General features: G+C 37.7%; 5 protein-coding genes across 6 annotated transcripts in view; 3 read left to right on the top strand and 2 right to left on the bottom strand.

The window, feature by feature from the left end:
• The window catches only part of LOC146464702 (retinoid-inducible serine carboxypeptidase-like), a 4060-nt gene extending 1315 nt beyond the window's left edge, over positions 1-2745 (top strand). Inside the window, exon 2 of the mRNA XM_085129168.1 lies at positions 38-2745. Within this exon, the coding sequence (XP_084985294.1) occupies positions 38-981 (944 nt within the window). The 3' untranslated portion in view covers positions 982-2745. The remainder of the gene's footprint in view (positions 1-37) is intronic.
• LOC146464690 (uncharacterized) overlaps positions 1-27545 on the top strand; it is a 156547-nt gene that overhangs the window by 50658 nt on the left and 78344 nt on the right. The gene's annotated exons all lie outside the window — the stretch shown is intronic.
• On the bottom strand, positions 2562-12807 carry LOC146464701 (palmitoyltransferase ZDHHC16-like). The gene is made up of 10 exons (XM_085129169.1): positions 12485-12807; positions 11370-11561; positions 11208-11259; positions 10806-10854; positions 8141-8169; positions 7209-7342; positions 6331-6402; positions 5075-5281; positions 4777-4847; positions 2562-4245 (listed from the first exon to the last, which is right to left on the bottom strand). Exons 1-10 carry the CDS (start codon positions 12632-12634, stop codon positions 4128-4130), a joined length of 1074 nt encoding a protein of 357 aa, XP_084985295.1. The 5' UTR covers positions 12635-12807; the 3' UTR covers positions 2562-4127.
• Positions 14665-17050, bottom strand: LOC146464700 (homeobox protein not2-like). The gene is made up of 2 exons (XM_085129426.1): positions 16669-17050; positions 14665-15614 (listed from the first exon to the last, which is right to left on the bottom strand). The coding sequence occupies exons 1-2, from the start codon at positions 17048-17050 to the stop codon at positions 15289-15291; spliced, it is 708 nt and encodes a 235-aa protein (XP_084985552.1). The 3' UTR covers positions 14665-15288.
• LOC146464699 (uncharacterized) lies at positions 17274-26769 on the top strand. Of its 2 annotated transcripts, none has more exons than XM_085129287.1 (5): positions 17274-18236; positions 20085-20190; positions 20633-20748; positions 24388-24487; positions 24625-26769. In XM_085129287.1, exons 1-4 carry the CDS (start codon positions 17850-17852, stop codon positions 24400-24402), a joined length of 624 nt encoding a protein of 207 aa, XP_084985413.1. In that variant the 5' UTR covers positions 17274-17849; the 3' UTR covers positions 24403-24487; positions 24625-26769. The 2 variants fall into 2 exon arrangements, with proteins under 2 accessions (XP_084985413.1, XP_084985414.1); XM_085129288.1 differs by lacking the exon at positions 17274-18236 and adding an exon at positions 18250-18589.

The following is a 27545-nucleotide window of genomic DNA, read 5'->3' as shown; positions in this document are numbered from 1 at the left end:
TGCTCTCAGTATAATTACATGCACTTCTTTCTTACAGGTATAGCAAATGATCTTGTTACTCTCTTCAAAGCCTTCCTGGAAAAATACCCAGTTTTTCAACAGACTCCATTTTATATTTTCTGTGAGTCCTATGGAGGCAAGATGACGTCTGCATTTGGCGTAGCTTTGTATCAGGCTATTCAAGCTGGAAGCCTCAAATGTGACTTCAAGGGGGTTGCCTTGGGAGATTCGTGGATTTCACCGGTGGATTCTGTGTTAATGTGGGGCCCTTACCTTTATGCTGTCTCACTGCTAGATGATAAGGACCTGAAATTGGTCAATCAAGCAGCTCAAGCAACTGCTGACGCCATTACAAAAGGTCATTATGTAAAGGCCACTGAACTCTTTCATCAGACTGAGGCGGTCATTGCCAAGACAACAGATGACGTTAATAAGTATAACATTCTCCAGCACCACTCTCCACCCTTCCCAAAGTTCCAGACCACAGGTTATACTGTTCTTGATGGTTTATACAGTCGTCATGTGGCTCCTCTCTATAGCGACCCTCTAACAGAACTCATGAATGGGTTGATAAGAAAGAAGTTGGGCATTATACCCCAGAACGTCACATGGGGTGGTCAGTCACGTGACGTTTTCAAATACCAGTCAGAAGAGTTCATGAAACCAGTAATATCCGATGTCAGCAAGCTTTTGAAATATGGATTGAAAGTGGTGATTTACCAAGGCCAGTTGGATATGATCTGTGGTACTCAAGGAGCTGACAAGTGGATCGCAAAACTTGATTGGGATGGACTTGCTGACTTTCAAAACACTCACAGAGTGCCACTTTATCCGCCGTCAGCCTTGAAAGATAAAGACACTGGGGCTTTTTACAAGGCTTACAGGAATTTAGAGCTTTACTACATAATGAAAGCAGGACATATGGTCCCCTCTGATAATGGGGAAATGGCCTTGGAAATGGTGAAACGAATAATTGGGTAAGATATTATTTTTATTAATTAAGATTCGATTGTAAAAGAGCCCTAATTATCATCCTCTGGTTGTCAAAGAGATTTCTCTGCTGTCTGTGACAGTACAGTGCTTTGAAGTTCTTCTGATGTGCCTTGGGTAAAATAACAAATTTATTAATAATGTAGTTCACAATTTCGTTTAAAATTCACTGGATTTCATCTGTTGGGGATCTAGTGGGGTGTGTGATCAAGGTGTTGGGATGTACATGTCTGTACTTCTGACAAATATTATTTTGAACAAAAGTATGGGATAGTTACCACGTTACTGAGGTCATGGTGACAGTTGTCTGCACATGATGAGCTAGCTGCCTTGTGCTCTTGTTTGGAGACGTGCCACTTAATGCACAGGAAGGAATATTTTCAAGAAATCCTATATTGCATTGTTATTTTATTTTAATTTCTTCTTGGTGACTTGGTGTTTCCCGTACTCTCTGTTCTTTTTATTATACAGGGGGTGATTATTTTATAATGAAGTTAATTATAACTGTGTGTTTAGCATGAGCATTGTCGGGGCTAATCCACCAACTGAGTTTCTTGTACCAATGCAACCTTGCCTGCCACTTTGAAGGAAGATTTACTGAGGGTTCGTGGGAAGAATAAATGATGCTTTCCCATTGGTTGATTTTGATTTGGTCTTAGGGACAGCTGGTCAGTGCCATGGGCAATGTCCAAATGGCAACAATGAAAAATGTGTGTAATTTTGTCCCTCCATTTTATGCATGAATAATTATTGAAACCACATGTAGTGTGAACTTTTATTACTAATATGAGCTGGTTGAAGTCATCTTTCACAAAACAAAATTCTATCACAGTGACCAGGATTTTTCATTTGAAACTAGCATCAGGTGTCACATGTAGGAAATTACCACCATAACTCTTTTATTTCTACAGTGTGGTGAGTCCCAATGTTTAATTAAAAAGCACTTGCAAATTGAAACTTTAAATTAATTTAATTATTTTGTGTTTTGCTACAAAAGTGTGATGTATCATTACCGTAAGACCGCACATGTACATTGTATGACAATGCAGAGCAATATTACTATTGTTAATGATCATTTGGTATTTAAAGAGGACAACCTTGTGTAATGAATAATAATTAATTAATCTAATTATTAGATTACACTTGATTGAAAAAACATTGTCCTGTGCTTAGTGTGAACGATGCGATGTGATGGAATTACGGGCTGGTCTAATAAGCACTGTGCACATTTCATGTTTTTTTTCTCTACCTCAAGAAATATGCAACTTTTTAGCCTTAAACATCCACACATGCTACTATTTAATAGCAAGAAGAATGCAAATAAGCTCACAGGTTAATATGTTTCCCAGAAAGCTGTTGGATTTTACCTGGCAATGTTTATTCAATCAAGTGTACATATAATGTACATGTATATGAAAAGTACAACTTAACATTTATGACATTGTGTATTAATTTCTACCACACAGCTCCCTTAAAATGTTTTGTAGCAGTAGGCAGCATACTGGAGTGTAGTATACATGTAGGCACAAAGAACTAAGTCAGAAGGGGTCTTGAGAAAATGTTATTAGGTAAGCATAAACTTGGTGGCAAACCATCATTATTATTTGTAGCCATATTGCAGGCTACCAGTACATTTTGAGACAGCTAATGTACTTTATGTTATTTTTTTCTTATAATTTAGCTACGTAAATTTGATCATACACTGTGCATGTACATTGTGTAAAAGGGCAACTTAATAAAGTTTACATTAACCTACATGGCATTGTGACATTAGTTTATTTCTACTATGCATGCTTCATTATGGCTATTTTGCATAATTTAGTTATTACTTTTACAGTAATTTTCTTTTGCTCAAAAAATACAATAAGCTTATTACAATTTCTCTTGAAATCTACTTATACATTGTGGCAAACTTGGTTTTAAAGGACATTATGGTGTTACATTTCATCACAACCCTTCCAGTCTGCCACTCCACTTGTGCTGAATCTGATAGATTCAAGTTCAACTCCAGAGCAACTTTAGAGTGGCACTTAATTCAGATAGCATACATGTACTTGAGTACAAAATAAAAGTAAAAATAAAAAAATGGCTAGTTCAGAATAGCAGTGATTAGAGAAAATAAATTTTATTTGGCAAGATTTTTAAAATTATTTTTGTATTGACACTTCCCTAAATTCTAAATTTTAATTAAGCAACAGTGAGAAGGTTGAGACAAACTGATCATTGCTAAAGAAATTCTCTAGAAATATCAGGGTGCCTTGTGAACTGAAAACCAAAAGAATTTGATGTCCTTTTTAGCCTTTCTGCACGGTTTAAAGTTCATGCGTGACATCAGGCTTTGAGTCATTTGCAAGTAGTATAAAACAATGAGTACACATGTACCGTAGTTTACATGTCAGATTCAGCACAAAAGAGGAGTGGTGCATGAATAAACCACTACTCCACTATAGTGAAGCAGTGTCTGGATCAGGCCAAAGTTAAATATTATAAAATAAATATTAAGTGAGTACACTTATTTTCTAGCCTAATCAATTAATGCAGAAAATTTACTAATTGCCTTGAATGTGAAATATTATTTCAAACTGTCAGACATGAGTGCAATCAAATCACATCATGTCACTTCTAACTTTGGTTTTGTGGTTTTAAAAAATTGGTGGCTTGTGTTTTGAGTTTTAAAATAATTGTTTTTAAACATTATTTGCATTATTCAGGCACCTGCCACCAGGCCCCAGTTGTTCAAAGGCCGGATAACTTTATCCGCTGGATAAGGCACTCTTCAGTGTCTAAAATATACTTCACGTTAAATGTTGTCCAACGTTTTCGTACACTCCCTGACTAAGCTGTGGTTAGAAAACACATATTCACTTGTGCACGAGGAAATACTGAAATCTTTCCACAGATTGAAACTGTCGGATAGCGACTCATCCACTGGATAAAGTTATCCAGCCTTTGAACAACTGGGGCCAGTTGTACAAGCGCAAAATTAATAACTTTATCCAGTGAATAAAAGATTAAATGTACATGACTACGAAAAAGGGGGGAATGTCCCAGTTACTTCCCTTACACAAAAAAGGTTTTTTTTTTGTTTTGTTTTGTTTTGTTTTTGTTTTTTAATTGATTTGATGTGGGGTTATTTTTTACACAATATGTAATTTCCCTTTTAATTCCTCCTGGGCATCTGCTGGTAGAGGAGGCCAAGTGACTCCATCACCATATGGTGGATGAGATGAAGGAAGCAGAATGCACAACCATGACCTACAACAAACAACTATCACTTTCAGTATGCTCTAGTTAATTTCTCATAATTTAATGTTACATGTACATTGAAAAGCAGATAGTGAATTCTTCCTAATTCAAGGAACATAGCATGACACATGACTAGATGTTTAGATTACATTATCAAGACCAATGCTCATTGAAGCTTTCCACTAATTTGATTAATAATAGATGGACTTATCCAATAGGATGGTATAGGTAAGACAATGATAAAAGTCCCTAAGTGAGCAGTATAACACCTCAATTCATTATACATTTCGCCACAATCTTCAGATGAGTTTAAACAATATTATACATTCTTTTCATCAGTGACGTTAGCTGGTGTCACACAGGTTTCCCAAGGAGATCTTCCCTCAGCTGTCCTGTTGTAGCACAGCAGTACCAGCTATAAAATTTAAAGGAAAGCCTTCCAAAAGATGGATTATAGGAAATTGGATTTCCATAGAAGACCTACAGTGGAGAGGCTTTACATGACAATACAAATGAGTCACAGAATTTGTTTGAGCTAACCTTCCATCCACAAGTCCTAGAAGCATTCTCCAGTTATTCCAAACGCCAAAGTTATAAGGATTTTTAAAAACCTGGAACAAACCATACAAAACATACATAGTGGTTACAAAACACTAAATACATGTATAAGACATATTAACCACAATCATGAACAAATCTGTTGAGAAACCTTTAGTGGATCTACAAATTTCAATGGTACATTTATACGTCAACAATAAGCCTCATACTAAATCCTTTACTTTTGGCTGAATTTTGAGGAGACGGGGATCGACATTTTCTGGGGCCACAAAACACTCACCAAGCCTTGTTTCCGCAATATTTTTGCATCATCTTTATTAATGTGCCACTCAATTGATGTCTCCCCATTACTAACCAGCCTACAGTGCCAACCAGTTAAAATTCCCAGAGCTAATGTGACTGCAGAGCACAGCATGAATACAAAAAGAACACATCTGTGTTCAGACTGTGAGCCATTATCTTCTCTTTCCAATGAATTATCCGACAGCTGAAACGACAAAAAACAAATTATCACCATCATCATTATTTTATTGCAGATGCAAAATAAATTAAAGGAATACTGTTAGTAGCAATGTACAATTATACTTTTTTTCACGAATTAACTTGTATGCCTGGGCACAACATTTTTGGTAGCCAACAGTCTTGAAAATTCACTGGTAATATTACAGTCAATTATTTAATTACTATTTGCATGTAGTAAAAAGGCTATCAGGCTAGCTGTGGAATGTATGAGTAGTTGGCTTAGGACTTTCAAGGCACACATTACATAATACATAACATTATTATTATTATTATTATTATTATTATTATTATTATTATTATTATTTTAAAGAATTTTGAACTTTTATTATTATATATATCTATTTCCTCTTCTTTTATGTAAGGTTAAGTTACTTCTTTTTTTATAATTTGTGAATGATATAGTGTTTCGATGAATTGATTGGATTTTTTTGTAACAGCAAGTTGACTGTAAATAGGATTTTAATTGAGGTTTTGTAATAAAGATTTTATTATTATTATTTTATTATTGTTATTACTATTATTATTATTACTATTATTATTATTATTATTATTATTATTATTATTATTATTATTATTATTTAGTGTAGCAATCCTAAATATCGTAATGAAATTCCAGGAGCAAAAACATTTAATTGGAAGATACAGCTCCTTGTCTACAGGTGACTATACACTGTAATTATCAAGTTATGCAGGATGTTTGTCCCATGAACCTAGTTTAATTGCCTTAGCTCCCACAAGTCTCCTGTAGCTCAGTGGTAGAGCATCCGAACTAGTAATTGGAAGGTCTTAGGTTCGACTCCTGATAGGGGCACTTGAATTTCGTTTTTCCGAGTATGCCTGTGTCACTTTCTAGAATAACACATCATTCTCAATTATAATATTATTGAAGAAAAATATAGAATTATCCAGATTTTACATCTACTAGCTGTAGCTATGTGAACTTTTTAAATGTACAGTCAGACATATAAAAATAAATAGCCAAATAATTGTCATTATTTTTTTATCCCAACCAACCTTGAGATTTGAGACTAAAAGAGAGGAATTTTGTCCACTACCAATGTTTGAGCTTGGGTGGATTGTGCTGTTCTGTCAAATAAATTGAAAGAGAAACCATGCAGTTAAGATCAAGATCATGGCACTTGACTTTCAGAATGTAACTGCCATGATGCCATGTGTTAAAGAGAATCTTTAAAGGAGATAAAAAATTTACTATAATCCATTTCCCAGCCCATTAATGTTTAAATTCCATTATTTCTCCAGTTTTAAAGTTTGCCAACAATATATTATAATTATATTAATATTATAAATTTTATCATCGTTTTTTACAGAAGCAATGGTCAATGGATTAAGTTGCCATTTCACCATGTCATAACCATATGCTACTTTAAAAAGCATGAAACAAACAATAACAAAGATAGCGAAAGATTTTCATGTAATGTTTATCAATATGCTACGATCATGGGACCAAGGAAAAAAGAGTCTCCGCAGGTATTGAACCCATGACCTCCTGTATATCAGACAGCCACTCTACATTGTAGCCAATGAGCATACATTGCAACTGGGAGAATCGTGGCATTAGTTCGGACATTTTCTAGTAATATTTATTTAATTTTGTGACACACAAACACATGTAGCTCACAACAAGGTCAGATTTCTTTCTTTGTCACAACTTGTGACACAATAAACATCACACCTTTCTCACTTAATTATTAACTGAAGCTTTTAAGCTTTTAATGTTAAAACATTACAATCTTTCTTTAGCTACAGTGTCCGCACAGAGTGAACATGACATGGTGAACATGACATCTTACTCACTTCATTACCAAGCTTAAAAATCTACCACCTTCCTTGTAAAGATAATGATAATAATTTTATTATTATAAAGCACTTACTGAGTCATGAAAGAAGTGTTTGAAGAAGAGGGTTCTGGAAGAGACTGTGACATAAAGGGTTCCAAGACACATGAATATACAAAATAATATAAAGTATTTATGATTAAAATGACCAACACAGTTGTTTATCCATGCTAACGAAAAGAGTCAAGGAAAATAAATTATTTACACAAAATTTCTTTCTTCAATTTTTTTTATGCTCAGAGTATTTTCTAATCTGTATTAAACAATAAATTAATGATTGAATTTACATGTATGTGACAAGCTGCTATTAAACATCACTACACGGTGTAGTAACATAATTATACTGACAGAGATTAGCATATGTAATCAAAATGGTGACGAGTGAAATAATGAAATAATTTCATGCGCATTTTGTGAAAATTCTAATAATTTCCAGAGCCTAATTTTGACAAAATGCGCATGAAATTATTTCCTAATTTCACGACTCAGTATACCATTTGATTACCTTTTAATATCATGAGTGACAAATTACGCTCACAAACGTGATCTGTTCCATATTGTTTACACACGTAGGCAAAAACCGCTCGAGTAAATTATCCAGCTGCTGAGGATGAACCGTCTCAGGGTTTTTCTCAAGGCCATTTTCATCACACCAGTTCTCAAAAAAAGAAGTAATTTGTCACCCTTGATATTATAATTATTTAAACCTTATACCAGACCAGACGGTTCACCCCTACTAGTTGGGATTCCTTACAAACTTTACATCCCGTTTGTGACATTCACTTCTCTCTGACAGATACAACAAACATGTGCTGCCACAATTTCTAAATGTGCAACTTTCTTGTCCTGTATTAAAAGTTATTTTTGAAAACACCTAAAATATACATGTAGATTGAATTCAAATTTAACATTATTAGATCTCAAATTTAGGCTGATGTAAACTTAATTCCAGGTCAACACAAGGATACGGCAGTGATGGTCCATCTTTAAAACACACCTTCAAAATAAAGATAGCACAATCTGTTATGATCATGACATACTTTAGAAAACACTCTCATTTTTTTCATTCCCTGCTATTTTATTAATTAAATAGTTAACACACAGTGAGAAATTAAAATGGCAGACACACCCAATACACTATCTCCATCTTTAGTTCTGGCACTGCCAGTGATCCAGACTAGAACTGGATCAGTCCTTGCCAATATTGCATGTAAAATAATAATTATTATTTTTATTGTACTCAGAGGCACAAATGGCTTATACATTGTAGACATGACATACATGTAATTTGTCCAAAGGAAACCAAACAAAATAAAGGGAGAGACAAGAAACGAACTATTGTACATGGTGTCAGTTGGTAATTAAAAGTCATACACAACCATGTGTATCCCACACAGCTGGAAGTAAACTTGATTTCTGTAGCATGAAGTAACTGGGAGTATTCCTACTCCCCCTGTAGGATGTAGTATATTGCCAACTGGTACCAATTACAACCAGAAGTGGAGACAAAATGTGGCATAAAGTTTCTTGCCTAAAGAAACAACACAGTCAATGGCAATTAGGCTAAACCTTAGTCTAGACCTTAGGCTCAGGGTTGGCAAAATAAGCCGGCAACCAGCGCATTTCACCGGCTATTCTGAATACTGCACCGGCTACGTCTATACTCTGACTGCTAGGTTTGTTCTAGGCATCGAATTGTGGAAATAAATCTGTCCAGTTAATCATTCGTTGGAAGCCAAATCGGAACAGAGGCAATAAAACAGTTATTTTGCCTAAAAAGTACAATAAATTGTGTGCGTGACACAGATGTCGTCGCGATTTGCCGCGCTTGCGAAAGCATCAGTCAATGCTCGAGGTTTCAAAAAAATTATGGCGAGCGGAGGCGGCGGAGCGAAACGAAATAGGACTTTGCTCGATTTCATTTTCATTAAAAAGAAAAAGATGAGGGAAGATGAAAAGAATGAGCAAGACGACGGGCAACAAGGTAAGCACTGATAAAAACTCGTCTTTAGCACGTTTTACATTGTCATGGATTCAATACGCAATACCCTGATACGGGAAAAATAAAAGTCGTTCTGGTTCACTGGTTATCTTGTGAGTACTTTCGTGATACTTTTTTTCTTACATTCGAATTATCCTTTCTTTTGTGTTGCTTTAGAAACACTTTTGCTTATTACGACAGTGTGAAAATTTTGTAAACCCTGATTAAATTTACTCACTATTTACATGTACATTTACGTTTTTTTGTGCTGATGCATCTCTTACGCAATCAAAAAGACATACCAAGGCTAAAACTAATATTGAAACGAAGAAGGATAATTTTAGAATAAGTTGAGTTTTATTTGCAAGATGAAACTTGCAGCCAAATGCATGTTGATACAAACAAGAAAATTGCCAAATTTATCCGCCAGACGTGACTCTGTTAATTAGTAAGATGTTCATTTCATTTTTGTGGGCTCTTGATTTTTATTTTCCACGCGTTTTACATAATGATAATGAAGTGGATGATCGCTGATTATTACAGTCATTTTGAAGATGATTAGAGCAATCTAATCTGTAATGAAATAAGTCTAATCTGAAGCATCATGGTTTCTTCTTTTGTTTGTTACAGTAATTTACCTTTCAAACAGTGAATTCAAAGAGTACACAATGAAAGAAACTGTACAATACTGTGAAAAAGAAAAGTTGCATTGAAGACAAAATACAGTGTAAGAGAATAGTAGTCTCCTTCTTGTGCGCTGTAGTTTCTCAGGATTTTTAGTCACATGGCACGCTGATGTAAAGAAAATAAAGATAATGGCAGGCATGGTGAATTAAAGCTGTCCATGCCAGTTATACATGACTTTAGGTATCACATAAAAATGGATTCCAGAACTATAAGATCAACTTAACAGTGGGAAAACCATGTACAAATTTACACAATGTTTGCTGAAAATATGCCCAGATTGCATTTCAGAGTATCATTTTTGGCAAACGTTTCCTGGGGGAGGCCCCACAGGACCCCCCATAGAAAGGGACGGACATCCCTCCATACCCTCCCTGAACGATGCCCATGCCTTGCTGTAGCTGCCTACTTTATGGACAGAACCTGCTACTCAGAAACCTACTGACAACCCTGCCTTAGGCTAGACCTTAGTTTCTTAGTCGACACACAAAAGAAGAAGAAGAACAACAACAACAACAACAACAAGGAGTGCTGTGTGATGACCCTAATAACACTGCACAGGAGACAAGCAAGACCTTGATCCAGCAAACTTCCCATCTGATATCCAACATAGTAACCACTACACCACCCAACTGCCATGCATGCTACATGTAAGTGTCAATAAGTTACTGTCAATAGTTGCTTCAGGCATGTTATGGAAAATACAATATTTGCTGGAAGTGAGATGCTACTATAATTTATTTTTAGTATTTTTTTACCACTTTATTTTTAATAATTTAATTAAAAGCATTCACTCCAGATCACTTGCAAGTCAGATCAGCTACCATACAGCTGACAGGAAATCATATTAATTATTTTTTAGTCAAATCAGCGATGGATAAATATTTTACTACTTAGCTACTATTAAACATTTATGACATGATAAAAAAATATGATTCATAAAGTAAACAAAAAAAACCTCTTCTCACCTTTTGCATATTGAGCAGTGGTGGGATCTAGGAGGTTTAACTTGAATACCTGGAATGTTGTTATCATGTCAGAATTTGGACAAACATACATGTATACTCAACAAAGCAGTCATATCTCAATTTGTGCAGTTCCTTGCACTCTGGGACAACTGTTCACCACTGTTAGTCTCACCGTACATTTACTGACAAGAAATCCACAAACAGCCGGCAATAGCAAAATAATACTTTGGACAGCTCAGTTGTGATAGCTTCCACAGCAACCTCTAATGTTCAGTTCTCCAAAACTACATCATTATTTGATAATGTTTCCATAGTCTTATGGGGGATAAAATGTTAACTGGGGTCAAAATTATTTTCCACAATAATATTGAATGCTTTAAATGATATGGTTTCAATGCTTACATTTTTTACAAACATGGTATTTCCCACTTTTCAAGTCATCTGAATCTGGATTCTGTAAATAAATACAACCAGTCAGGTCTTTTATACATGTATGTCTGATTTAAAATCATTCACAAAATGTTAAGTGGTGAAAGGCCTTGACCTTGAAATATTAAATATTACCTGTGGTACTTCCCCTGGTGATGTGAAGACAACTTTGAAATAATGGAAAACAATGTTGATGAGCAACCAATGAGCTGTTACTAGATGAAACATAACCCATGGTGCACTGTATTGCAGAATAACAGGCAGCAAAAATGAATAATAAATCACCACCACTGATGTTGTCAGACCCACCACCAGTAGAACAAAGGCCTGAAAAAAGAAAAAAAAACACTTTATGACTACATGTACATCAAAGTTTTTTCGTGATTTGACCGCACTTTGACTAAAAACCTTGAATGTGTAAATTGTAGTGATTTGACTCTTTATTAATGCAGATAAATGCAATTTCATGAAGTTAACAACAAAGAAAAGTTGGCATTCATCGGGCGATCAGCGGCTCTTGGTGGTTAACGCATGTACAGAGCAGGCAGATCTTCGTTCTTCAGGCCCTGATAACCTGTGTACAGCCACCTGCTCTCCTCCAAAAAATAGGAGAGGGGCATCTGTGTGTTGTAACCAATGACAATTGTGTTCTTAGAATGTGTGGAAAATAATCTGATTGGCTCAAAACTTTTACACTATTACGTCACACAGATAACACATTTTCATTGGATGCAATTTTTAGCAGAACAGCAAGCAGAGTAGTTTCATCTCCAGTTTATTCTCAATTCTAGACAGCAGAAAACAACAGAAGTCCATCTTGGCTCAAAGAACACGAAACTGAGGGCATGAAACTTAGTTATAGAACATGCTAGTAAGCTAGGAACAGCTACGGAAGCCAAAAATTAAGCCTAAAATGGATTGCTACCTACGAAAATGGCCCGCATAGGCTAATGAGATCGTCAAATCCCAGAAGAAACTCGGAAGAGATCACCAGATCACGCACAGCATGAGTTTGACTTGTTACCAGCTACAAAAATTGTATTTGCAATCTCAAAAAAAAAAAATTCGCAGAATGCTAGAACACAGTAATTATCAAAGCAGCCCATAGATGCCTATCTCTGATTTTTTTTTTTTTTTTTCTTTAGGAATGCGGCACGGGTTGTTTTAATAATTTCAAGTCCCTCACAGACTTTTTATAGTAAGGAGTTTCCCCGGGAGAATCCGGTTGCCCTGTTTTGTTAAATACTTACCGGTCCAAGGATCCTTGCAAAATGATCTATTACCCAGAATACAGGTTCAAATATTGTGTCAATCACAACAGCTCGTGAAATGCCAGCGTTGAAAGTCAAAGACCGACAACTGAACAGCAATACTTTCAAACGTTCCATGAAGCTTCTCATGGTGGCTTGCCGTAAAAAATGATAATATACCAGCCAGGAAACGACTACAATGTCTTGAAGTCAAGACCATTTTCCTCTCATGGCTCGTTGCCAAAGTCACACTAAGAGAAGGGTAATTTTCTGATTCAACAACTTTTTTCCCGTCTTACCGCCATTTTGCTTTACTTACGACTGGGGAGGACTAAGGAGAGCTATCCCATCAAACCCGCATTCTTCCCAACTTTTACCCATGATTCTTAGCGTATGAAAACTCTGAAAACGCTCATAAAACGGACAGAAAATAAGTTCTAGAAACTTCAACCAAGCGTACGCAATGTTGTTTATAGTACATTAACAAGGACTGTAGCCTGTGCAACAAGCGTTTCCGTTTGCACGTCTTTCGTTGTTTGATCGCGCGGAAATTGGAACGAGAACGCTCTCGCCTCATTTTCGCATTTCCTCATTTCATCCAAAATACGGAAATCGGATTTTTAGTGCAGAAAACTTAGCCTGTGAACAGGCTCCCAAGTGGGGTTTAGGGCGAAAAGAAAAATCGGCGAGCGGAAGTGGGGTTTAGGGCGAAAAAACCGGCGAGCGGAGCAAGCCGAGTGCGCTCGGCTTGCTCCGCTTGCCGATTTTTCTTTTCGCCTTAAGCCCCACTTAGTCTGTTCACAGGCTAAGAAAACTCCACGGAAACGCTTGCTTCGTTGGCTAAACTGGGGCGAATTTCGCAATAAAATACGGCTCTCTAGTCTATGTGCCTATTGACTGTGCTAGGTTCGCAGGGTAATATGTACAGCCGCCATCTTTTCCAAATTCGAATTGAATTCGGCTCAGACAGTGGATTTTCGCGAAAATATCCAAATCATCTCCAATATAAAAGTCAACATGTCCTAAGGCACTGCCGCCGTGGTTTCGCCTTTCTGGAGGGCTCGTAAGCACGGCGTAGCTCGCACAATTAGACTCACTGACACTTTACCTCCCGGCTTTCCTTCATATATGCTGCTAGTCATTGAAGAAAAGAGCTAAGAGAGGATATAGGTTATCTTTTACGTCACACATTACCATTTAATACTTTAAACTAGCAAGAATCAATTGAGATCAGATCGACTGATCATTTTAGTCTGGCTGCTTGCGACGCGTAATTTATGACGTGACAGGAAACCAATCTCCGCGCGCTCAACCTTGCTGGGCCTCTTAGCTCTTTCCTCGCGACGGCATACATGGGATCAAGAGACTATGAGGTAAGAGAGCGAATCCCTGTGCCCCATGATAATTATTTTCAATCTTTTTTTAGTTCGCGCCATGCTATAATTTTGGGAGATTATAATCCGCCATTGAGTTTAAAATTAAATGACGTCACTCTAACTGACCAATAAGATGTCGACATTAAAATAGCAACGCAAACAAAAATAGATTGAAAAAATTTTCATAGCAGGAGGGGCATGTATGATGATTCGCTCTCTTACCTCATAGTCTCTTGATGGGATAGATCGTCAGTGAGTCTCACTGCTACAGTGTGAGCTACGCCTTGCTGACGAACACTAAGAAGGGAGAAACAGCTGCCCAATGCTGCTTTCCGTGGCTTTCTATTCTTTAATACTCATCCAACCTCGTTTCCAGGGTTTTTCCCTTGTAGATTGGTCCTCCCCTCCCCATTTACAAGGGAAAAACCTTCGGAACGAGGTTGGTGCTCATCACGTCAGGTCTGGTCTAAGTTGTTATAACAGGCTGATTTAGCAATAGAACGGGAACGTCATTTGAGAACGCGAGAGCGCGCGGAATAGTCTAGACGCGATATTTCGACTATATATGGGCATTCTTGATGCGCGCACCGTTGTCAACTGACGTTCCCGTTCTGTTGCTAAATCAACCTATTGTATCTTATAGCAATCACGCAGACTATTTCCAGTATGTCAAACGCCATATTTTAGCAGTTTCAGTGTGAAGTGAAAATTTGCTACATTTTCAAAATTTACATATTTATTGCGGATTAAACACCGTTAAATTTTCAGAGAATGTAGATTAGTCGACTCATTTCGACATTCCCGAACCGACTTCTGAGATCGGGGTACGAGATTATGAACCTCTTAACTCCATCAGAACAGGCACTGCCGCAAATTTAACGAAGAAATATGTACATGTTTTTTAACTATATTTGTCCTAAAGAATTTTAGAACCCGCGAAACCAAAACTGATGCAGATTTCCGCGTAATCAGTCTAAGCGACAGGAGAAGATTTCAGAATGCAAGTTTGCAAACGTCGTGACGTCGATTTTCTGTCAGATGAATCAGATGTACTGTAAGTCAACTATTTAAAAATAATTTTAAATGTTTGAATTGCCATTATTTTTGAGTGGAGTTCAGTGTTCAAAGTCAACCAAAATTCCATTCTAGCCGTGTTCGCCTCCCAACCAACATGGTATCAGAAATCGTTAATAGGTCTACTAGTGACTGCAACAGACGGTTACGGCATAAACTCGTACAGCCTTTATCTTATACAAGAAGTTTTTGTTGTGTACTTCTAATGGTGATTAAATACCAGTATCGTCAAATTATGCTAAATTAAAGTCGTTTTATTAGGTTTCCTAGCTGTAATGTCTAAAGAAGCCAGCACATAAGCTAGCCATCAATGTAAATCTGCTTTTGCGGTCATCGCCTTGAAGCAGTGCTATTTTACCCGTCGATGTTGGACTCCGGTGGACTTGCCTGTTCCAGTTGTACACCGGTTTTCGGCTCACTATGGTGTCTGACTTTGGTCCTCTGTTGTTCAATCAGTTGTTTCCGCCATTTTATGCGCCGGTTTTGAAACCAAACTTTGACCTGAGTTTCAGTCAATCCAAGCTCCTTAGAAAGATAAAACCGCTGCCCTCCAACCATGTACTGCTGACGCGTGAACTCTCGTTCCAGTCGCTCAAGCTGTTCCACTGTAAAGATGGTGCGCATGCGTTTTGGTTTCTCGTTAGACCAGTCTGTTTCGTCAACGGGGGCTAGGAAATTTCCTGCGTACACGAGAGAGAAGCAATTTGATTTAATCCCTCAGAATTGTTATTTATGGACTCCCAAGGGGGGATACTACCAGTTATTCACTGAAAACTGAATCATATATGGGTAATGCAATTCCAGAGTTTTGATTGGCTCATTGGCCGTGGAATAGCAACCATTATACCCTGCCCAAGAAATGGTCTTCAAGTTGTTCTAGTAAAATGAAATCAGCATAATTCAGGAATGCATCTTGGTCGGTTTTTAATAAAATAATTTTTCCCCTGGCTTGAGCTTGTTGGATGTGAGTGATTATAGCCAACCTGGTACGCCCATCATTAATTGGCTATCTACCATCTCATATCCAACGCACGCTCTTGGGATAATTGTTTATTATCACAGCCTTTAAACTGTAGCGACTAGATTTTGTTCCTGGCACAGTCTGCAACTAGTTAAATCAGTAAAACAGTTTCCAAAAAGTATAATGTTCTTCTGTTCTTCAGTTGTTTATTATTACACGAACCGGCCTACTCAAATCGCTCACGAGAGCTAGTTACAAAACCTTTTGGATGTAATTTTTTTCTTATTTAATAAAAAAATCATCCCGGCAGAAAAAAAAAATACCAAACTCTTTTCTTTACTTAAGAAAGAAATAATTCATAATTACAGTTACCAGTTTTCCAGAAAGAATAGAAAGGTAATATATTAGTACTCAACGATTCAGACCAAATACTTTGTTTCGCATTTTGAACAACCTTTGTTAAATACAGTAGGCAGAGAAAGGTTATTTATCATAGATTAATTCTGGACAGTTTTGTCATTTTTTAGCGGCCTTATTTCATAGAGAGATACGTATAATATAGTCAATAGTTTAAGTCTGTATACGGGCTCGCTATCGTGTGATTAGTCAGTTAATTCTAGCAAACTGCCAACATGCGGTTCCTTCCTACTTCTCTAGTGAAATGGAGAGTTTATCAAGCCAACCTCACGAGCTATCCCCTTTCCAGTTTGTTACTCAAGGGAGATTATAAAAATAAACAGTTTTCGACGAAGAATTTCGTCAAATCAACTCACCGCTTGCTTGAACATTTCCTCTGCCAAACAATGATGCCTGTTCCAAACAGAAACTTGGGGGGCACCGAAAAGGGGAAGCAGACAGATAACTCCTCGAACTGTGATCTTGAATAAGCTCTGAGCCGGTGCCCACGTTTGTAAATTGCCCCGGCCCAACAGAGCTGGGACTAGCGGCTGTCAAGCTGGCAACCTTGCATTGCTCAATGTCAAGCTTTTGTTCGTCTTTTCGGCTTAACAGAGATTCAATGGTGAACGAAGGTCTCGGAGTCATCGATGAGCCTGCTCCTTGATCGCGAGAGAGACAAGTTTCACGTGAACACTGTTGACAGTTCCAATAAACGGACAAAAACTGGTTTGTTGTGACGTTTCTATAGGGCTGCATTTTTGTGAGTAAAAGCAACCGATTACAATTTTTTCATTGGAATAACGAAGGTTTTTGCTTAGCTACGGATCGAGTTAAAAAGCAAATGGCGTCGATTTTATCCATTTGTATAGGTAAGTATCCTTCGGCTATTTTCTCCCACTAATTTCTAATTTGTACCCCCTCGTGTCTTAACTAAATATTGAGCACTTTATAGGAAAACTATACAATTCATGATTCATGTTAAGCCAGAGGCTCATTTTTAATGCACGCGCCGGGGGCTTTTGTTACCACGGAAACGACCGCAGTTTTGTCTCCAGTTACGGGCAAGGGTTATTTGCATAATTAAGTTCACACATTCTTTCGGACGCCTTTTGGACAGGGGAAAACCGCTTCTGTCAATGTAGAAATGTACAACTGGTGAATCTTAGCAGATATCTCGAGTTAATTTATAGCAAAACACTTCATGGGGTCAGACTATATTTGGTTAATCCTTCCTCGTGGTAAATATGAATTCGGGAAGCGCGCTAAAAGTGATTCGTTCTTCGTGGCTCTCGTGGATTGTACCGTCGATCTCACCCTCTGTTCGAAGGATGATTCATCGAATTTTCTCGCCCTCCTTGGATCCGCAGAGAATTTGGTTCGCCTTAAACGACGAGTTTTGCGTGGCTCCTCCGAGAAAATTCTGCAGTAATTTTATATTTGACATGTTTCCCGAGGAAGTTTGCCGCGTAAACATTGTTGACCTTCAGGACGAAAATGGCGGGCCTGTACCTTTGTCGTGGTTTAACAAGGGGAGCCAAAGCTGCCGAAACCCTGTATGCTGGTACTACTTTCGCTGTACTCGTTGGAAATCTACGCCGAAAAAAACCCTGGCAAAGGAGAATTTTTTAAATCTGAGTTCGTCCAACATTTGAGAAGGGCACTAAACAGAGCAGACTTGTTGTCTCGAGCCTACGATCGCGAATTTCAGAGTTCTATTCTTGACTCTATTCTGAGAAGTAACGAAAGATGCATCAATGCTATGGATGATCTGGCCCCAGTTGATTTCAAGCCTGAACCTTCCTCTGTAGATCTCTCGAATTGCTCTCTGGAAAGCCCGCCAAAAGCCGATGAAAGCCCGCCAAAATGCTCTACTCCTTGCATCTCTAGTAATTCTTCAACTTTGAGTATCTTCATGAATAGAACCAAACTTGGGAAAAGTGGGGTAAGTCGCTTATCCTTTAATTTTTTAAAACTATTGTTTTTTTTTTTCTTATTCAATTTGTATTGGTTTATCAGGTTAATTAATTTATCAGTCATTGTAAACAACAACAACAAAAGTTTATTTCCTTTTCCAAAGCTATTCTGTAACTTATTTGGATTTTGCTTGAGTGGAGGAAATAATCTATAGTACAATTAATTTTTATTTTATCACGGTCGACAATGGGTGACCCCAATTCTAGCTTTGTGTTTACATTTGGCTGCCTGTGCAAATGCATGCGGAACAAAGAGAGCCATTTTGTTTCTCTTTCACACAAATTTACCTCCTTTGATGCAAGAATCTGGCCTCATTTTCAGGTGAGACATATGGTCTATCAAATTGGCATGTCAACGGCACTTTTTAATCTGTTATTACTATTACTAGTACAGTTGAACCTCCCGTAAGCGACCTGACCCATAATCTCAAGGATATGTGGTTGCTTACGGGAGGTGGTCGCTTACCAGAGGTCAGACCACAGGGGGGGGGGGGGGGTCTAAATTTCCGGTAATTTACGTATGGTAATTGCGGACACTTAACCCTTTTTCCAGTGCTTATCGAAACCCAAAGTAAAAATTTTACTTAGACTGCCTGATTTAGGAGCAAACAGTAAACGGCATGTTTGCAATGTTACATTTCAAGCGTAACACATCAACAACTTTGGTGTTTGTTTGTTACATAATCCAGTTGACGTTATTTATCGCCACAATTTTTCTGTTGGATAATACAAGGTTGAGAGAGTCATCACCGGTCGTGCATGTACATGCATGCTATTTACAAGATAAGGGAGTTTCTTTCCTATAAGGGATTCAACCTGATTAAAGTTTATTTCAGTGTACACTATAGTGCACATATATGTTATCATTTGTTTCAATGTCGGGAGACTAGCTCCGGCTGTGAGATTTTAATACGGCATATCTGCTGTAATGATGTGGGCCAATATGTTATAGTCAATTTCCGCCCGTGAGAGAAACAGCAGATTGTGTGTCAAGTGGTCGCCTACGGGAGGTTAAAAACAATTGAAAATTTTAAACAATCATCTCTAAAAGTGGTCGCTTAAGGGAGGTGGTCGCTTACAAGAGGTGGTCGCCTACGAGAGGTTCCATCTATAGTGATTTGACTCGAAAACTTTGGTATTTTGAAAAAGTGGTCGCTAATGAGAGGTGGTCACTTAAGAGAGATGGTCGCAAAGGGAGGTTTGACTGTATATATAATACTGCTATAAATGCATGCTAGCTAGTTCTTGTTTTCTAAGTGGAAACATGTAATTGACAAATTCCCAAAGCAGCAAGGAAGGAATTAGTCTGTGTCAAGATATTCCTGGCTTTCAAGTTGCTCTTGTTGAGAATGCAGCCCCAATCAGCTAACATGCATAGAAATTAGAGCAAATAATCTAATTGTTTTAGTATAAATCTGCTAGTTGTTCAAAACTAAACAAGTAAATTAATTATATCCTCGTCACAGACACTTCGAAAACGCGACGAAGAGGCCGCCATTTTGTTGAAAACCACTACTCACTATCTATAACAGAATAGATAGCAAGTAGCGTAGCCAATCAGAGAATGGCATTGGTGATAGAACACTAGTAGATTATTTTATACTTATCACTAAATAAATAAACTGTAATATCTTATTATCACAATTAAATGCTAAACATTACTAGGAAACTCACAAAATCCATGATTGTAGCTGACATTACTGTAGCCACTGTCCTTAGAAGTCCTCCCAAGGACACTTAAGACTACTATTTTATAATATAATGAAGGTCTGTGGGCAAGCTTTCCTAATATGAACAAAATGTGTTTCCATCTTAAGGAAAAGCTTGAAAAAGCTAATTACAAATGTGAACAGGCAAAAGGACACACTGAAAAACTGAGTGGAATTCTTGTGGATGGACAAACCTACACTGTGACTTTTAAAGGTAGGAGATTGAAATTCGTCAAAAATTGTTGTTATTTTTTTCTTAACTATATCTGCATGCTTATGTGTCTGGTTATAATTTAAATTGGGAGACACTGTGGTCGGATACTTAGCTGGACTGCTATATCAAACTTTATGGGTTTGAGCTCTAGCTCTGGTATTGGCAATTTTTATCCTGGGGGAACCCTGCGAAGGAGTAGAACCTCATAGAGGGGGGTGCGGGAATAGTAGAAATACCCCTTGCGGTTTCATGGTACAGAAATCTAGATCAGCTTGGTGTTTACCACTTCACCACTTCGCCTGATAGAGACTTTAACTTTTTTACTGCTGATTATTATTAACAGTCTACAATGTTTGATGAGTGAAACTAAATAAAGAACAGCAATAATTCATTAATAACAATTTACTTAAGATTGCTATATTAATAATATTGTTTTTTGCAGTTATACTGGACTTAAAGGCATTCTATCTGCTGCTTGTGAAGGACGATGATGACAATTTTAAACTTGGCAAGCAAGGCATTGATGTTGAGTTCTGCTTTATATGCAATACCATAAGGGTATGTAGATTATTTAACTTAAAAGGTATGTGTTTTAACATTGTTTGCATTATGGTAGTTGTTAGTTGCAAAGTAATGAAAATGTTGCATCAGGAAGGCCATGTACTTGTAAAGTGTTGGATTTGAAATCTGGAATTTCGTATATTCCATCCAACCACTATCTGGATTTGTTTCAAGTTCTACTCCTTGACTGTGTTATGTAAATGGCCAACTGGCCAGCTTTCTACCTTTTGGAATTTTGAATAGTTTTTGTTTAATTTGCAGTATTTGTTTTTATCATTTATACTGTCTCCAACAAGCCCATCCGAGCGTTAAATCAAAAAGATAGATTTACGTTTGTTCAGTAGCGCCTAAAACCATATGCACATTTGTTTCAATGCATTTCTATAAAATGTACATAAACCTAGACCAATTTGTCAGGCTATCCTCTCCTTCAGGGTTTACAGGCGGCGCGTCCAAACCCTGAGGTGACGATAGCCGTTTTGTTTTTTGTTGTTTAGTCATTATCCAAATTAGTCTTTTTCAGTTGACTTTTGTTTTTATAAAATGTTGCATAAACCTAAGCCAATTTGTCAGGCTATCCTCTCCTTCAGGGTTTACAGGCGGCGCGCCCAAACCCTGAGGTGACGAGAGTCTTTTAGTTTTTTGTTGTTAAGTCATTATCCAAAATTAGTATTTTTCAGTTGACCTTTATTTTCATACAATGAAGTATTAATCCTAGGTCAATTTGTCAGGCTATCCTCTCCTTCAGGGTTTACAGGCGGCGCGCCCAAACCCTGAGGTGACGATAGCCTTTTTGTTTTTTGTTGTTTAGTGAATATCCAAAATTAGTATTTTCCAGTTGACTTTTATTTTCATACAATGAAGCATTAATCCTAGGCCAATTTGTCAGGCTATCCTCTCCTTCTGGGTTTACAGGCGGCGCGCCCATACCCTGAGGTGACAATAGCCTTTTTGTTTTTTGTTGTTTAGTCATAATCCAAATTAGTCTTTTTCAGTTGACTTTTGTTTTTATAAAATGTAGCATAAACCTAGGCCAATTTGTCAGGCTATCCTCTCCTTCAGGGTTTACAGGCGGCGCGCCCATACCCTGAGGTGACGATAGCCTTTTTGTTTTTTGTTGTTTAGTGAATATCCAAAATTAGTATTTTCCAGTTGACTTTTATTTTCATTCAATGAAGCATTAATCCTAGGCCAATTTGTCAGGCTATCCTCTCCTTCTGGGTTTACAGGCGGCGCGCCCATACCCTGAGGTGACGATAGCCTTTTTGTTTTTTGTTGTTTAGTGAATATCCAAAATTAGTATTTTCCAGTTGACTTTTATTTTCATTCAATGAAGCATTAATCCTAGGCCAATTTGTCAGGCTATCCTCTCCTTCTGGGTTTACAGGCGGCGCGCCCATACCCTGAGGTGACGATAGCCTTTTTGTTTTTTGTTGTTTAGTCATAATCCAAATTAGTCTTTTTCAGTTGACTTTTGTTTTTGTATAAAATGTAGCAAAAACCTAGGCCAATTTGTCAGGCTATCCTCTCCTTCAGGGTTTACAGGCGGCGCGCCCAAACCCTGAGGTGACGAGAGTCTTTTTGTTTTTTGTTGTTTAGTCAATATCCAAAATTAGTATTTTCCAGTTGACTTTTATTTTCATACCATGAAGCATCAATCCTAGGCCAATTTGTCAGGCTATCCTCTCCTTCTGGGTTTACAGGCGGCGCGCCCATACCCTGAGGTGACGATAGCCTTTTTGTTTTTTGTTGTTTAGTCATAATCCAAATTAGTCTTTTTCAGTTGACTTTTGTTTTTGTATAAAATGTAGCAAAAACCTAGGCCAATTTGTCAGGCTATCCTCTCCTTCAGGGTTTACAGGCGGCGCGCCCAAACCCTGAGGTGACGAGAGTCTTTTTGTTTTTTGTTGTTTAGTCAATATCCAAAATTAGTATTTTCCAGTTGACTTTTATTTTCATACAATGAAGCATTAATCCTAGGCCAATTTGTCAGGCTATCCTCTCCTTCAGGGTTTACAGGCGGCGCGCCCAAACCCTGAGGTGACGATAGCCTTTTTGTTTTTTGTTGTTTAGTCAATATCCAAAATTAGTATTTTCCAGTTGACTTTTATTTTCATACAATGAAGCATTAATTCTAGGCCAATTTGTCAGGCTATCCTCTCCTTCTGGGTTTACAGGCGGCGCGCCCATACCCTGAGGTGACGATAGCCTTTTTGTTTTTTGTTGTTTAGTCAATATCCAAATTAGTCTTTTTCAGTTGACTTTTGTTTTTTATAAAATGTAGCAAAAACCTAGGCCAATTTGTCAGGCTATCCTCTCCTTCAGGGTTTACAGGCGGCGCGCCCAAACCCTGAGGTGACGAGAGTCTTTTTGTTTTTTGTTGTTTAGTCAATATCCAAAATTAGTATTTTCCAGTTGACTTTTATTTTCATACAATGAAGCATTAATTCTAGGCCAATTTGTCAGGCTATCCTCTCCTTCTGGGCTTACAGGCGGCGCGCCCATACCCTGAGGTGAAGATAACCTTTTTGTTTTTTGTTGTTTAGTGAATATCCAAAATTAGTATTTTCCAGTTGACTTTTAGTTTCATACAATGAAGCATTAATCCTAGGCCAATTTGTCAGGCTATCCTCTCCTTCGGGGTTTACAGGCGGCGCGCCCATACCCTGAGGTGACAATAGCCTTTTTGTTTTTTGTTGTTTAGTCATAATCCAAATTAGTCTTTTTCAGTTGACTTTTGTTTTTATAAAATGTAGCATAAACCTAGGCCAATTTGTCAGGCTATCCTCTCCTTCAGGGTTTACAGGCGGCGCGCCCAAACCCTGAGGTGACGAGAGTCTTTTTGTTTTTTGTTGTTTAGTCAATATCCAAAATTAGTATTTTCCAGTTGACTTTTATTTTCATACAATGAAGCATTAATTCTAGGCCAATTTGTCAGGCTATCCTCTCCTTCTGGGTTTACAGGCGGCGCGCCCATACCCTGAGGTGACGATAGCCTTTTTGTTTTTTGTTGTTTAGTCAATATCCAAATTAGTCTTTTTCAGTTGACTTTTGTTTTTATAAAATGTAGCAAAAACCTAGGCCAATTTGTCAGGCTATCCTCTCCTTCAGGGTTTACAGGCGGCGCGCCCAAACCCTGAGGTGACGATAGCCTTTTTGTTTTTTGTTGTTTAGTGAATATCCAAAATTAGTATTTTCCAGTTGACTTTTATTTTCATGCAATGAAGCATTAATCCTAGGTCAATTTGTCAGGCTATCCTCTCCTTCAGGGTTTACAGGCGGCGCGCCCATACCCTTAGGTGACAATAGCCTTTTTGTGTTTTGTTGTTTAGTCATAATCCAAATTAGTCTTTTTCAGTTGACTTTTGTTTTTATAAAATGTTGCATAAACCTAGGCCAATTTGTCAGGCTATCCTCTCCTTCAGGGTTTACAGGCGGCGCGACCAAACGCTGAGGTGACGAGAGTCTTTTTGTTTTTTGTTGTTTAGTCAATATCCAAAATTAGTATTTTCCAGTTGACTTTTGTTTTTATAAAATGTAGCATAAACCTACGCCAATTTGTCAGGCTATCCCCTTCCTCAGGGTTTACAGGCGGTGCGCCCAAACCCTGAGGTGACGATAGCCTTTTTGTTTTAGTTTTTTTTCGCCTAGGGCTGTCACCTTGACGTGGTGGTGAAGCTTGAGTGTCTCAACTGCCCCAAGAACATGTTCCCTGAGGCTTTGGTCCCTAGTGAAGGTATTTCCTTTGGTTTTTTTAACGGAAAGAGACCAGACTAAGTACAGCCTTTAATCTAACAGGGAGTTCTGTGTTATCCAACCTTTCAAACATGTACAATATTTGCACCAGGTTTACCTTATCCATTCTTTATATAGGCGGTTGAGGGCAGCAGTGTTACCCTCTTGAAGGCTGCAGCAACAGGCGTTATTGCGGATGTTAGCGAGTGCACAGAAATTCTAAGGCAGATTTGTGAAGTGTTGTTGTTTATGCACAAAAGAGGATACCTGCACAACGACCTAAAAGGGAACAATGTCGTTTTGGACGGTGCCAGCCATAAAGCCTTCGTTATTGACTTTGGCAAAAGCAGATAAATTGCTAAGGCGAAGCTGATGAAGCCGAAAGTCAACATAAAGGATGCAGCGAAGAAGTATACACACGCAGCGCCTGAAATTCACCGAGGAGACAGGCAGTCGACCGCTAGCGACGTATATTCTTTTGGAGTGCTAGCCGTGAAAGTTTTACAAGATGGGAAATTTGACAACCCTGCCTTGAAGACAGGGGCACCCAACGGTAGTTTTCTCTCAGATCCTTTGAAACGCAATTTCTGGCTATCTGGAGTGCCTTTAAAGCTCTGTAGGTTCATTTCAGGCCACCCTATAATATTTTTATCTCTTTAGTCATTCTAGGGGAACTTGAGTCTTTTCGAAATTCCTAGCGCATTTTTGTTTCTTTCCCGAAAACCTTAGGTCTTATTTCCTTTCCGAAAATCTTAGCTGACCTTTTTTCGGTATCCAAAACGACATTTTTATCTATCCGAAAACACTAGGACTTAAATTTCCCGTATCACGAACGTTCGAGGTGAAAATTCCCTTAAGAAAATTATAGGGGATTAAGGACCTTCCGAACAGATAATTTACCAAAACGATCCGTTGGGTGCCCCGGTGAAGAGTACTGCCAAAAGGTGTCTCTCATCTAATCCGGGAAAACGCCCGAAACTCGAAGAAATTTTGGAACACATCACAATTTAACACTCTCTTTGAACGGTGTCGGGTCGTTTCGCTGCAAAGTCGTTTCGCTACACCGTTAAGTATGAAATGTGATTATTTTTCGTTCTTAAAGTGAGTTCGGGTGAAAAATATCTTAGCTGTTTATTCGTTTCACAGTGTTTGCATGAGGAGTAAATTGAATTCAAATATTACAGAATATGTCAATTTTAAAACGTAGCGAATCGACTTAACTGCAGTGTAGCGAAATGACCGGTCAAGGAAAATTAATGTGCACTCACGGAAATTTAGACTAGTTTAGATTTAGCATTTCTACACTTGAATCGTTTTCACATGGACCACTTAAAAACTTCATTGAGATTAATAGAAGTTGAATTTGTCAGTGTAAACAATTTGTAAAGAATTTTGACCAATAATTGCGAATTTCGCACTGTAAAAAACGATTGCATAAATGGCGCCGAAATTTAATAACAATACGTTAAAAAACCTTAGCCGCCTTCTTTTGTTTGATTTCTCTCATTAATGCGAAACTACGATTTTCTGACGTATGGTTATTCAAATTCGGCATAATTTAATAGTCCGGATTCCTTCGCTTGTTGTAGTAAAATAAAATATAGTTTTAGGGTCCGTTCGATTGACCCTATTCCGGAATAGGAATACATACAACGATGACAAGAAATCCCCCCCCAAAAAAGGTTTTAGGAGTTACTGGAGTACAAGACCGCTCTTAAATTCTCATGTGTGAGCGATAGTTTGCAGAATTGGCCTCCCAAATTTCTTAAAAAGAGAAATTTAACAGCTCTTCCGCTTATTATTCATCCGGAATAAGGTCAATCGAACGCATTCCTAGCCGCCTTATAATCAAGAGAAAACTAAGAGGCTTTTTCCCAGTTAGCCGATAGTTTCGGCTGTGTCACGTAAATGTATGTGTCCGCATTTGTTTGAATTATAGGACGAGTTACCTACGCCAACGTTTGCCGCGAGATTGAAGAATTGAATACGCAAAACAATAAAGTGAGGACTTGGCCACTCATTCAGGCAAACTGATATTTGTACGGTTGTTGTACAAGGATTTCAATTTAGCGTGGTTCGGGTTTTGTCATACGATGACAGAATTTAATTAAAAAACACAATGTTGACAGCTACAACACACGTATCATAGTCTTCAGGCGAGAATATCCTTCGGAGTTCAAAACAAAAGATTCGCACCTAAAGGCGATCTTAATCCGCCACAAACATCCGAAGAACGCGTCTTTCAAAGGCGTCGAGGTCCTAAAATCTGGCCTCTGGCTTGTCATGAATTTAATGTAATTAAACTGTAGGCATGCTGGTTTATGAAATACTTCAAAGGAAATTGTATATTACACATGCCCTTGTTAAATTGCACATGTCCGTTAGCGTAATAATAAAAAACTTGGGCACAAAATGATTCGATCGAGGCGAATACCAATTCAAACTCAGTTTTTTTTATTGTGTAAAGTAGTGTCCAAAAGGACAATTAGCGAACACCATTTAATGGCGTAGAGATGCTGCAGTGAGATTCATCTTTGGTCCGTAATAAGGATACGATGTTATAGTTTATCACCGTATGGAGTGTTTCCTATAATTAATGACTAACAAAAGACAGAAAATTCTCAGGAACAATGAAAATTTGTCTCTGAGTAGAGTTAAATCGGTGAAATAAGCTATCAAACGAATAAACAAATTTCATGATTCCTTATCTGAAAAACAATGAATTCAACAGAGTTTTCCGTCTACTGATTTCAAAAAGTTTCAATAAAATTGAACGTTGCTATCTTTATGAAACTGAAAAACAGGGCTTCACACTTCTTAAATCGCTTATTATGTTTTGAATATCGATAGGAAGTAAATTAATTTACACCGCAGGTTGTATCGTCTCTTATAAATGCTAGCTTTTCTTCTCAAGAGGAGAGGAAGAACTTTTCATTAAGTTGTTAAACAATTTTTGTTTACAGTAAAGATAAAAATTGCGCACAGCAGTTAAAAGAGGAAGTTCAACACCACAATGGTAGAAAGTTTAATTTAATTTCTTTTAGGAACTGAGCTCACCG

This window comes from Pavona decussata, unplaced genomic scaffold, assembly GCF_977016875.1.
Source record: "Pavona decussata unplaced genomic scaffold, jaPavDecu1.1 SCAFFOLD_161, whole genome shotgun sequence".
NCBI classification, from domain to species: domain Eukaryota; kingdom Metazoa; phylum Cnidaria; class Anthozoa; order Scleractinia; family Agariciidae; genus Pavona; species Pavona decussata.
Note: the sequence above shows the minus strand (reverse complement) of the source record. Positions and strands in the feature narration are given on the sequence as shown.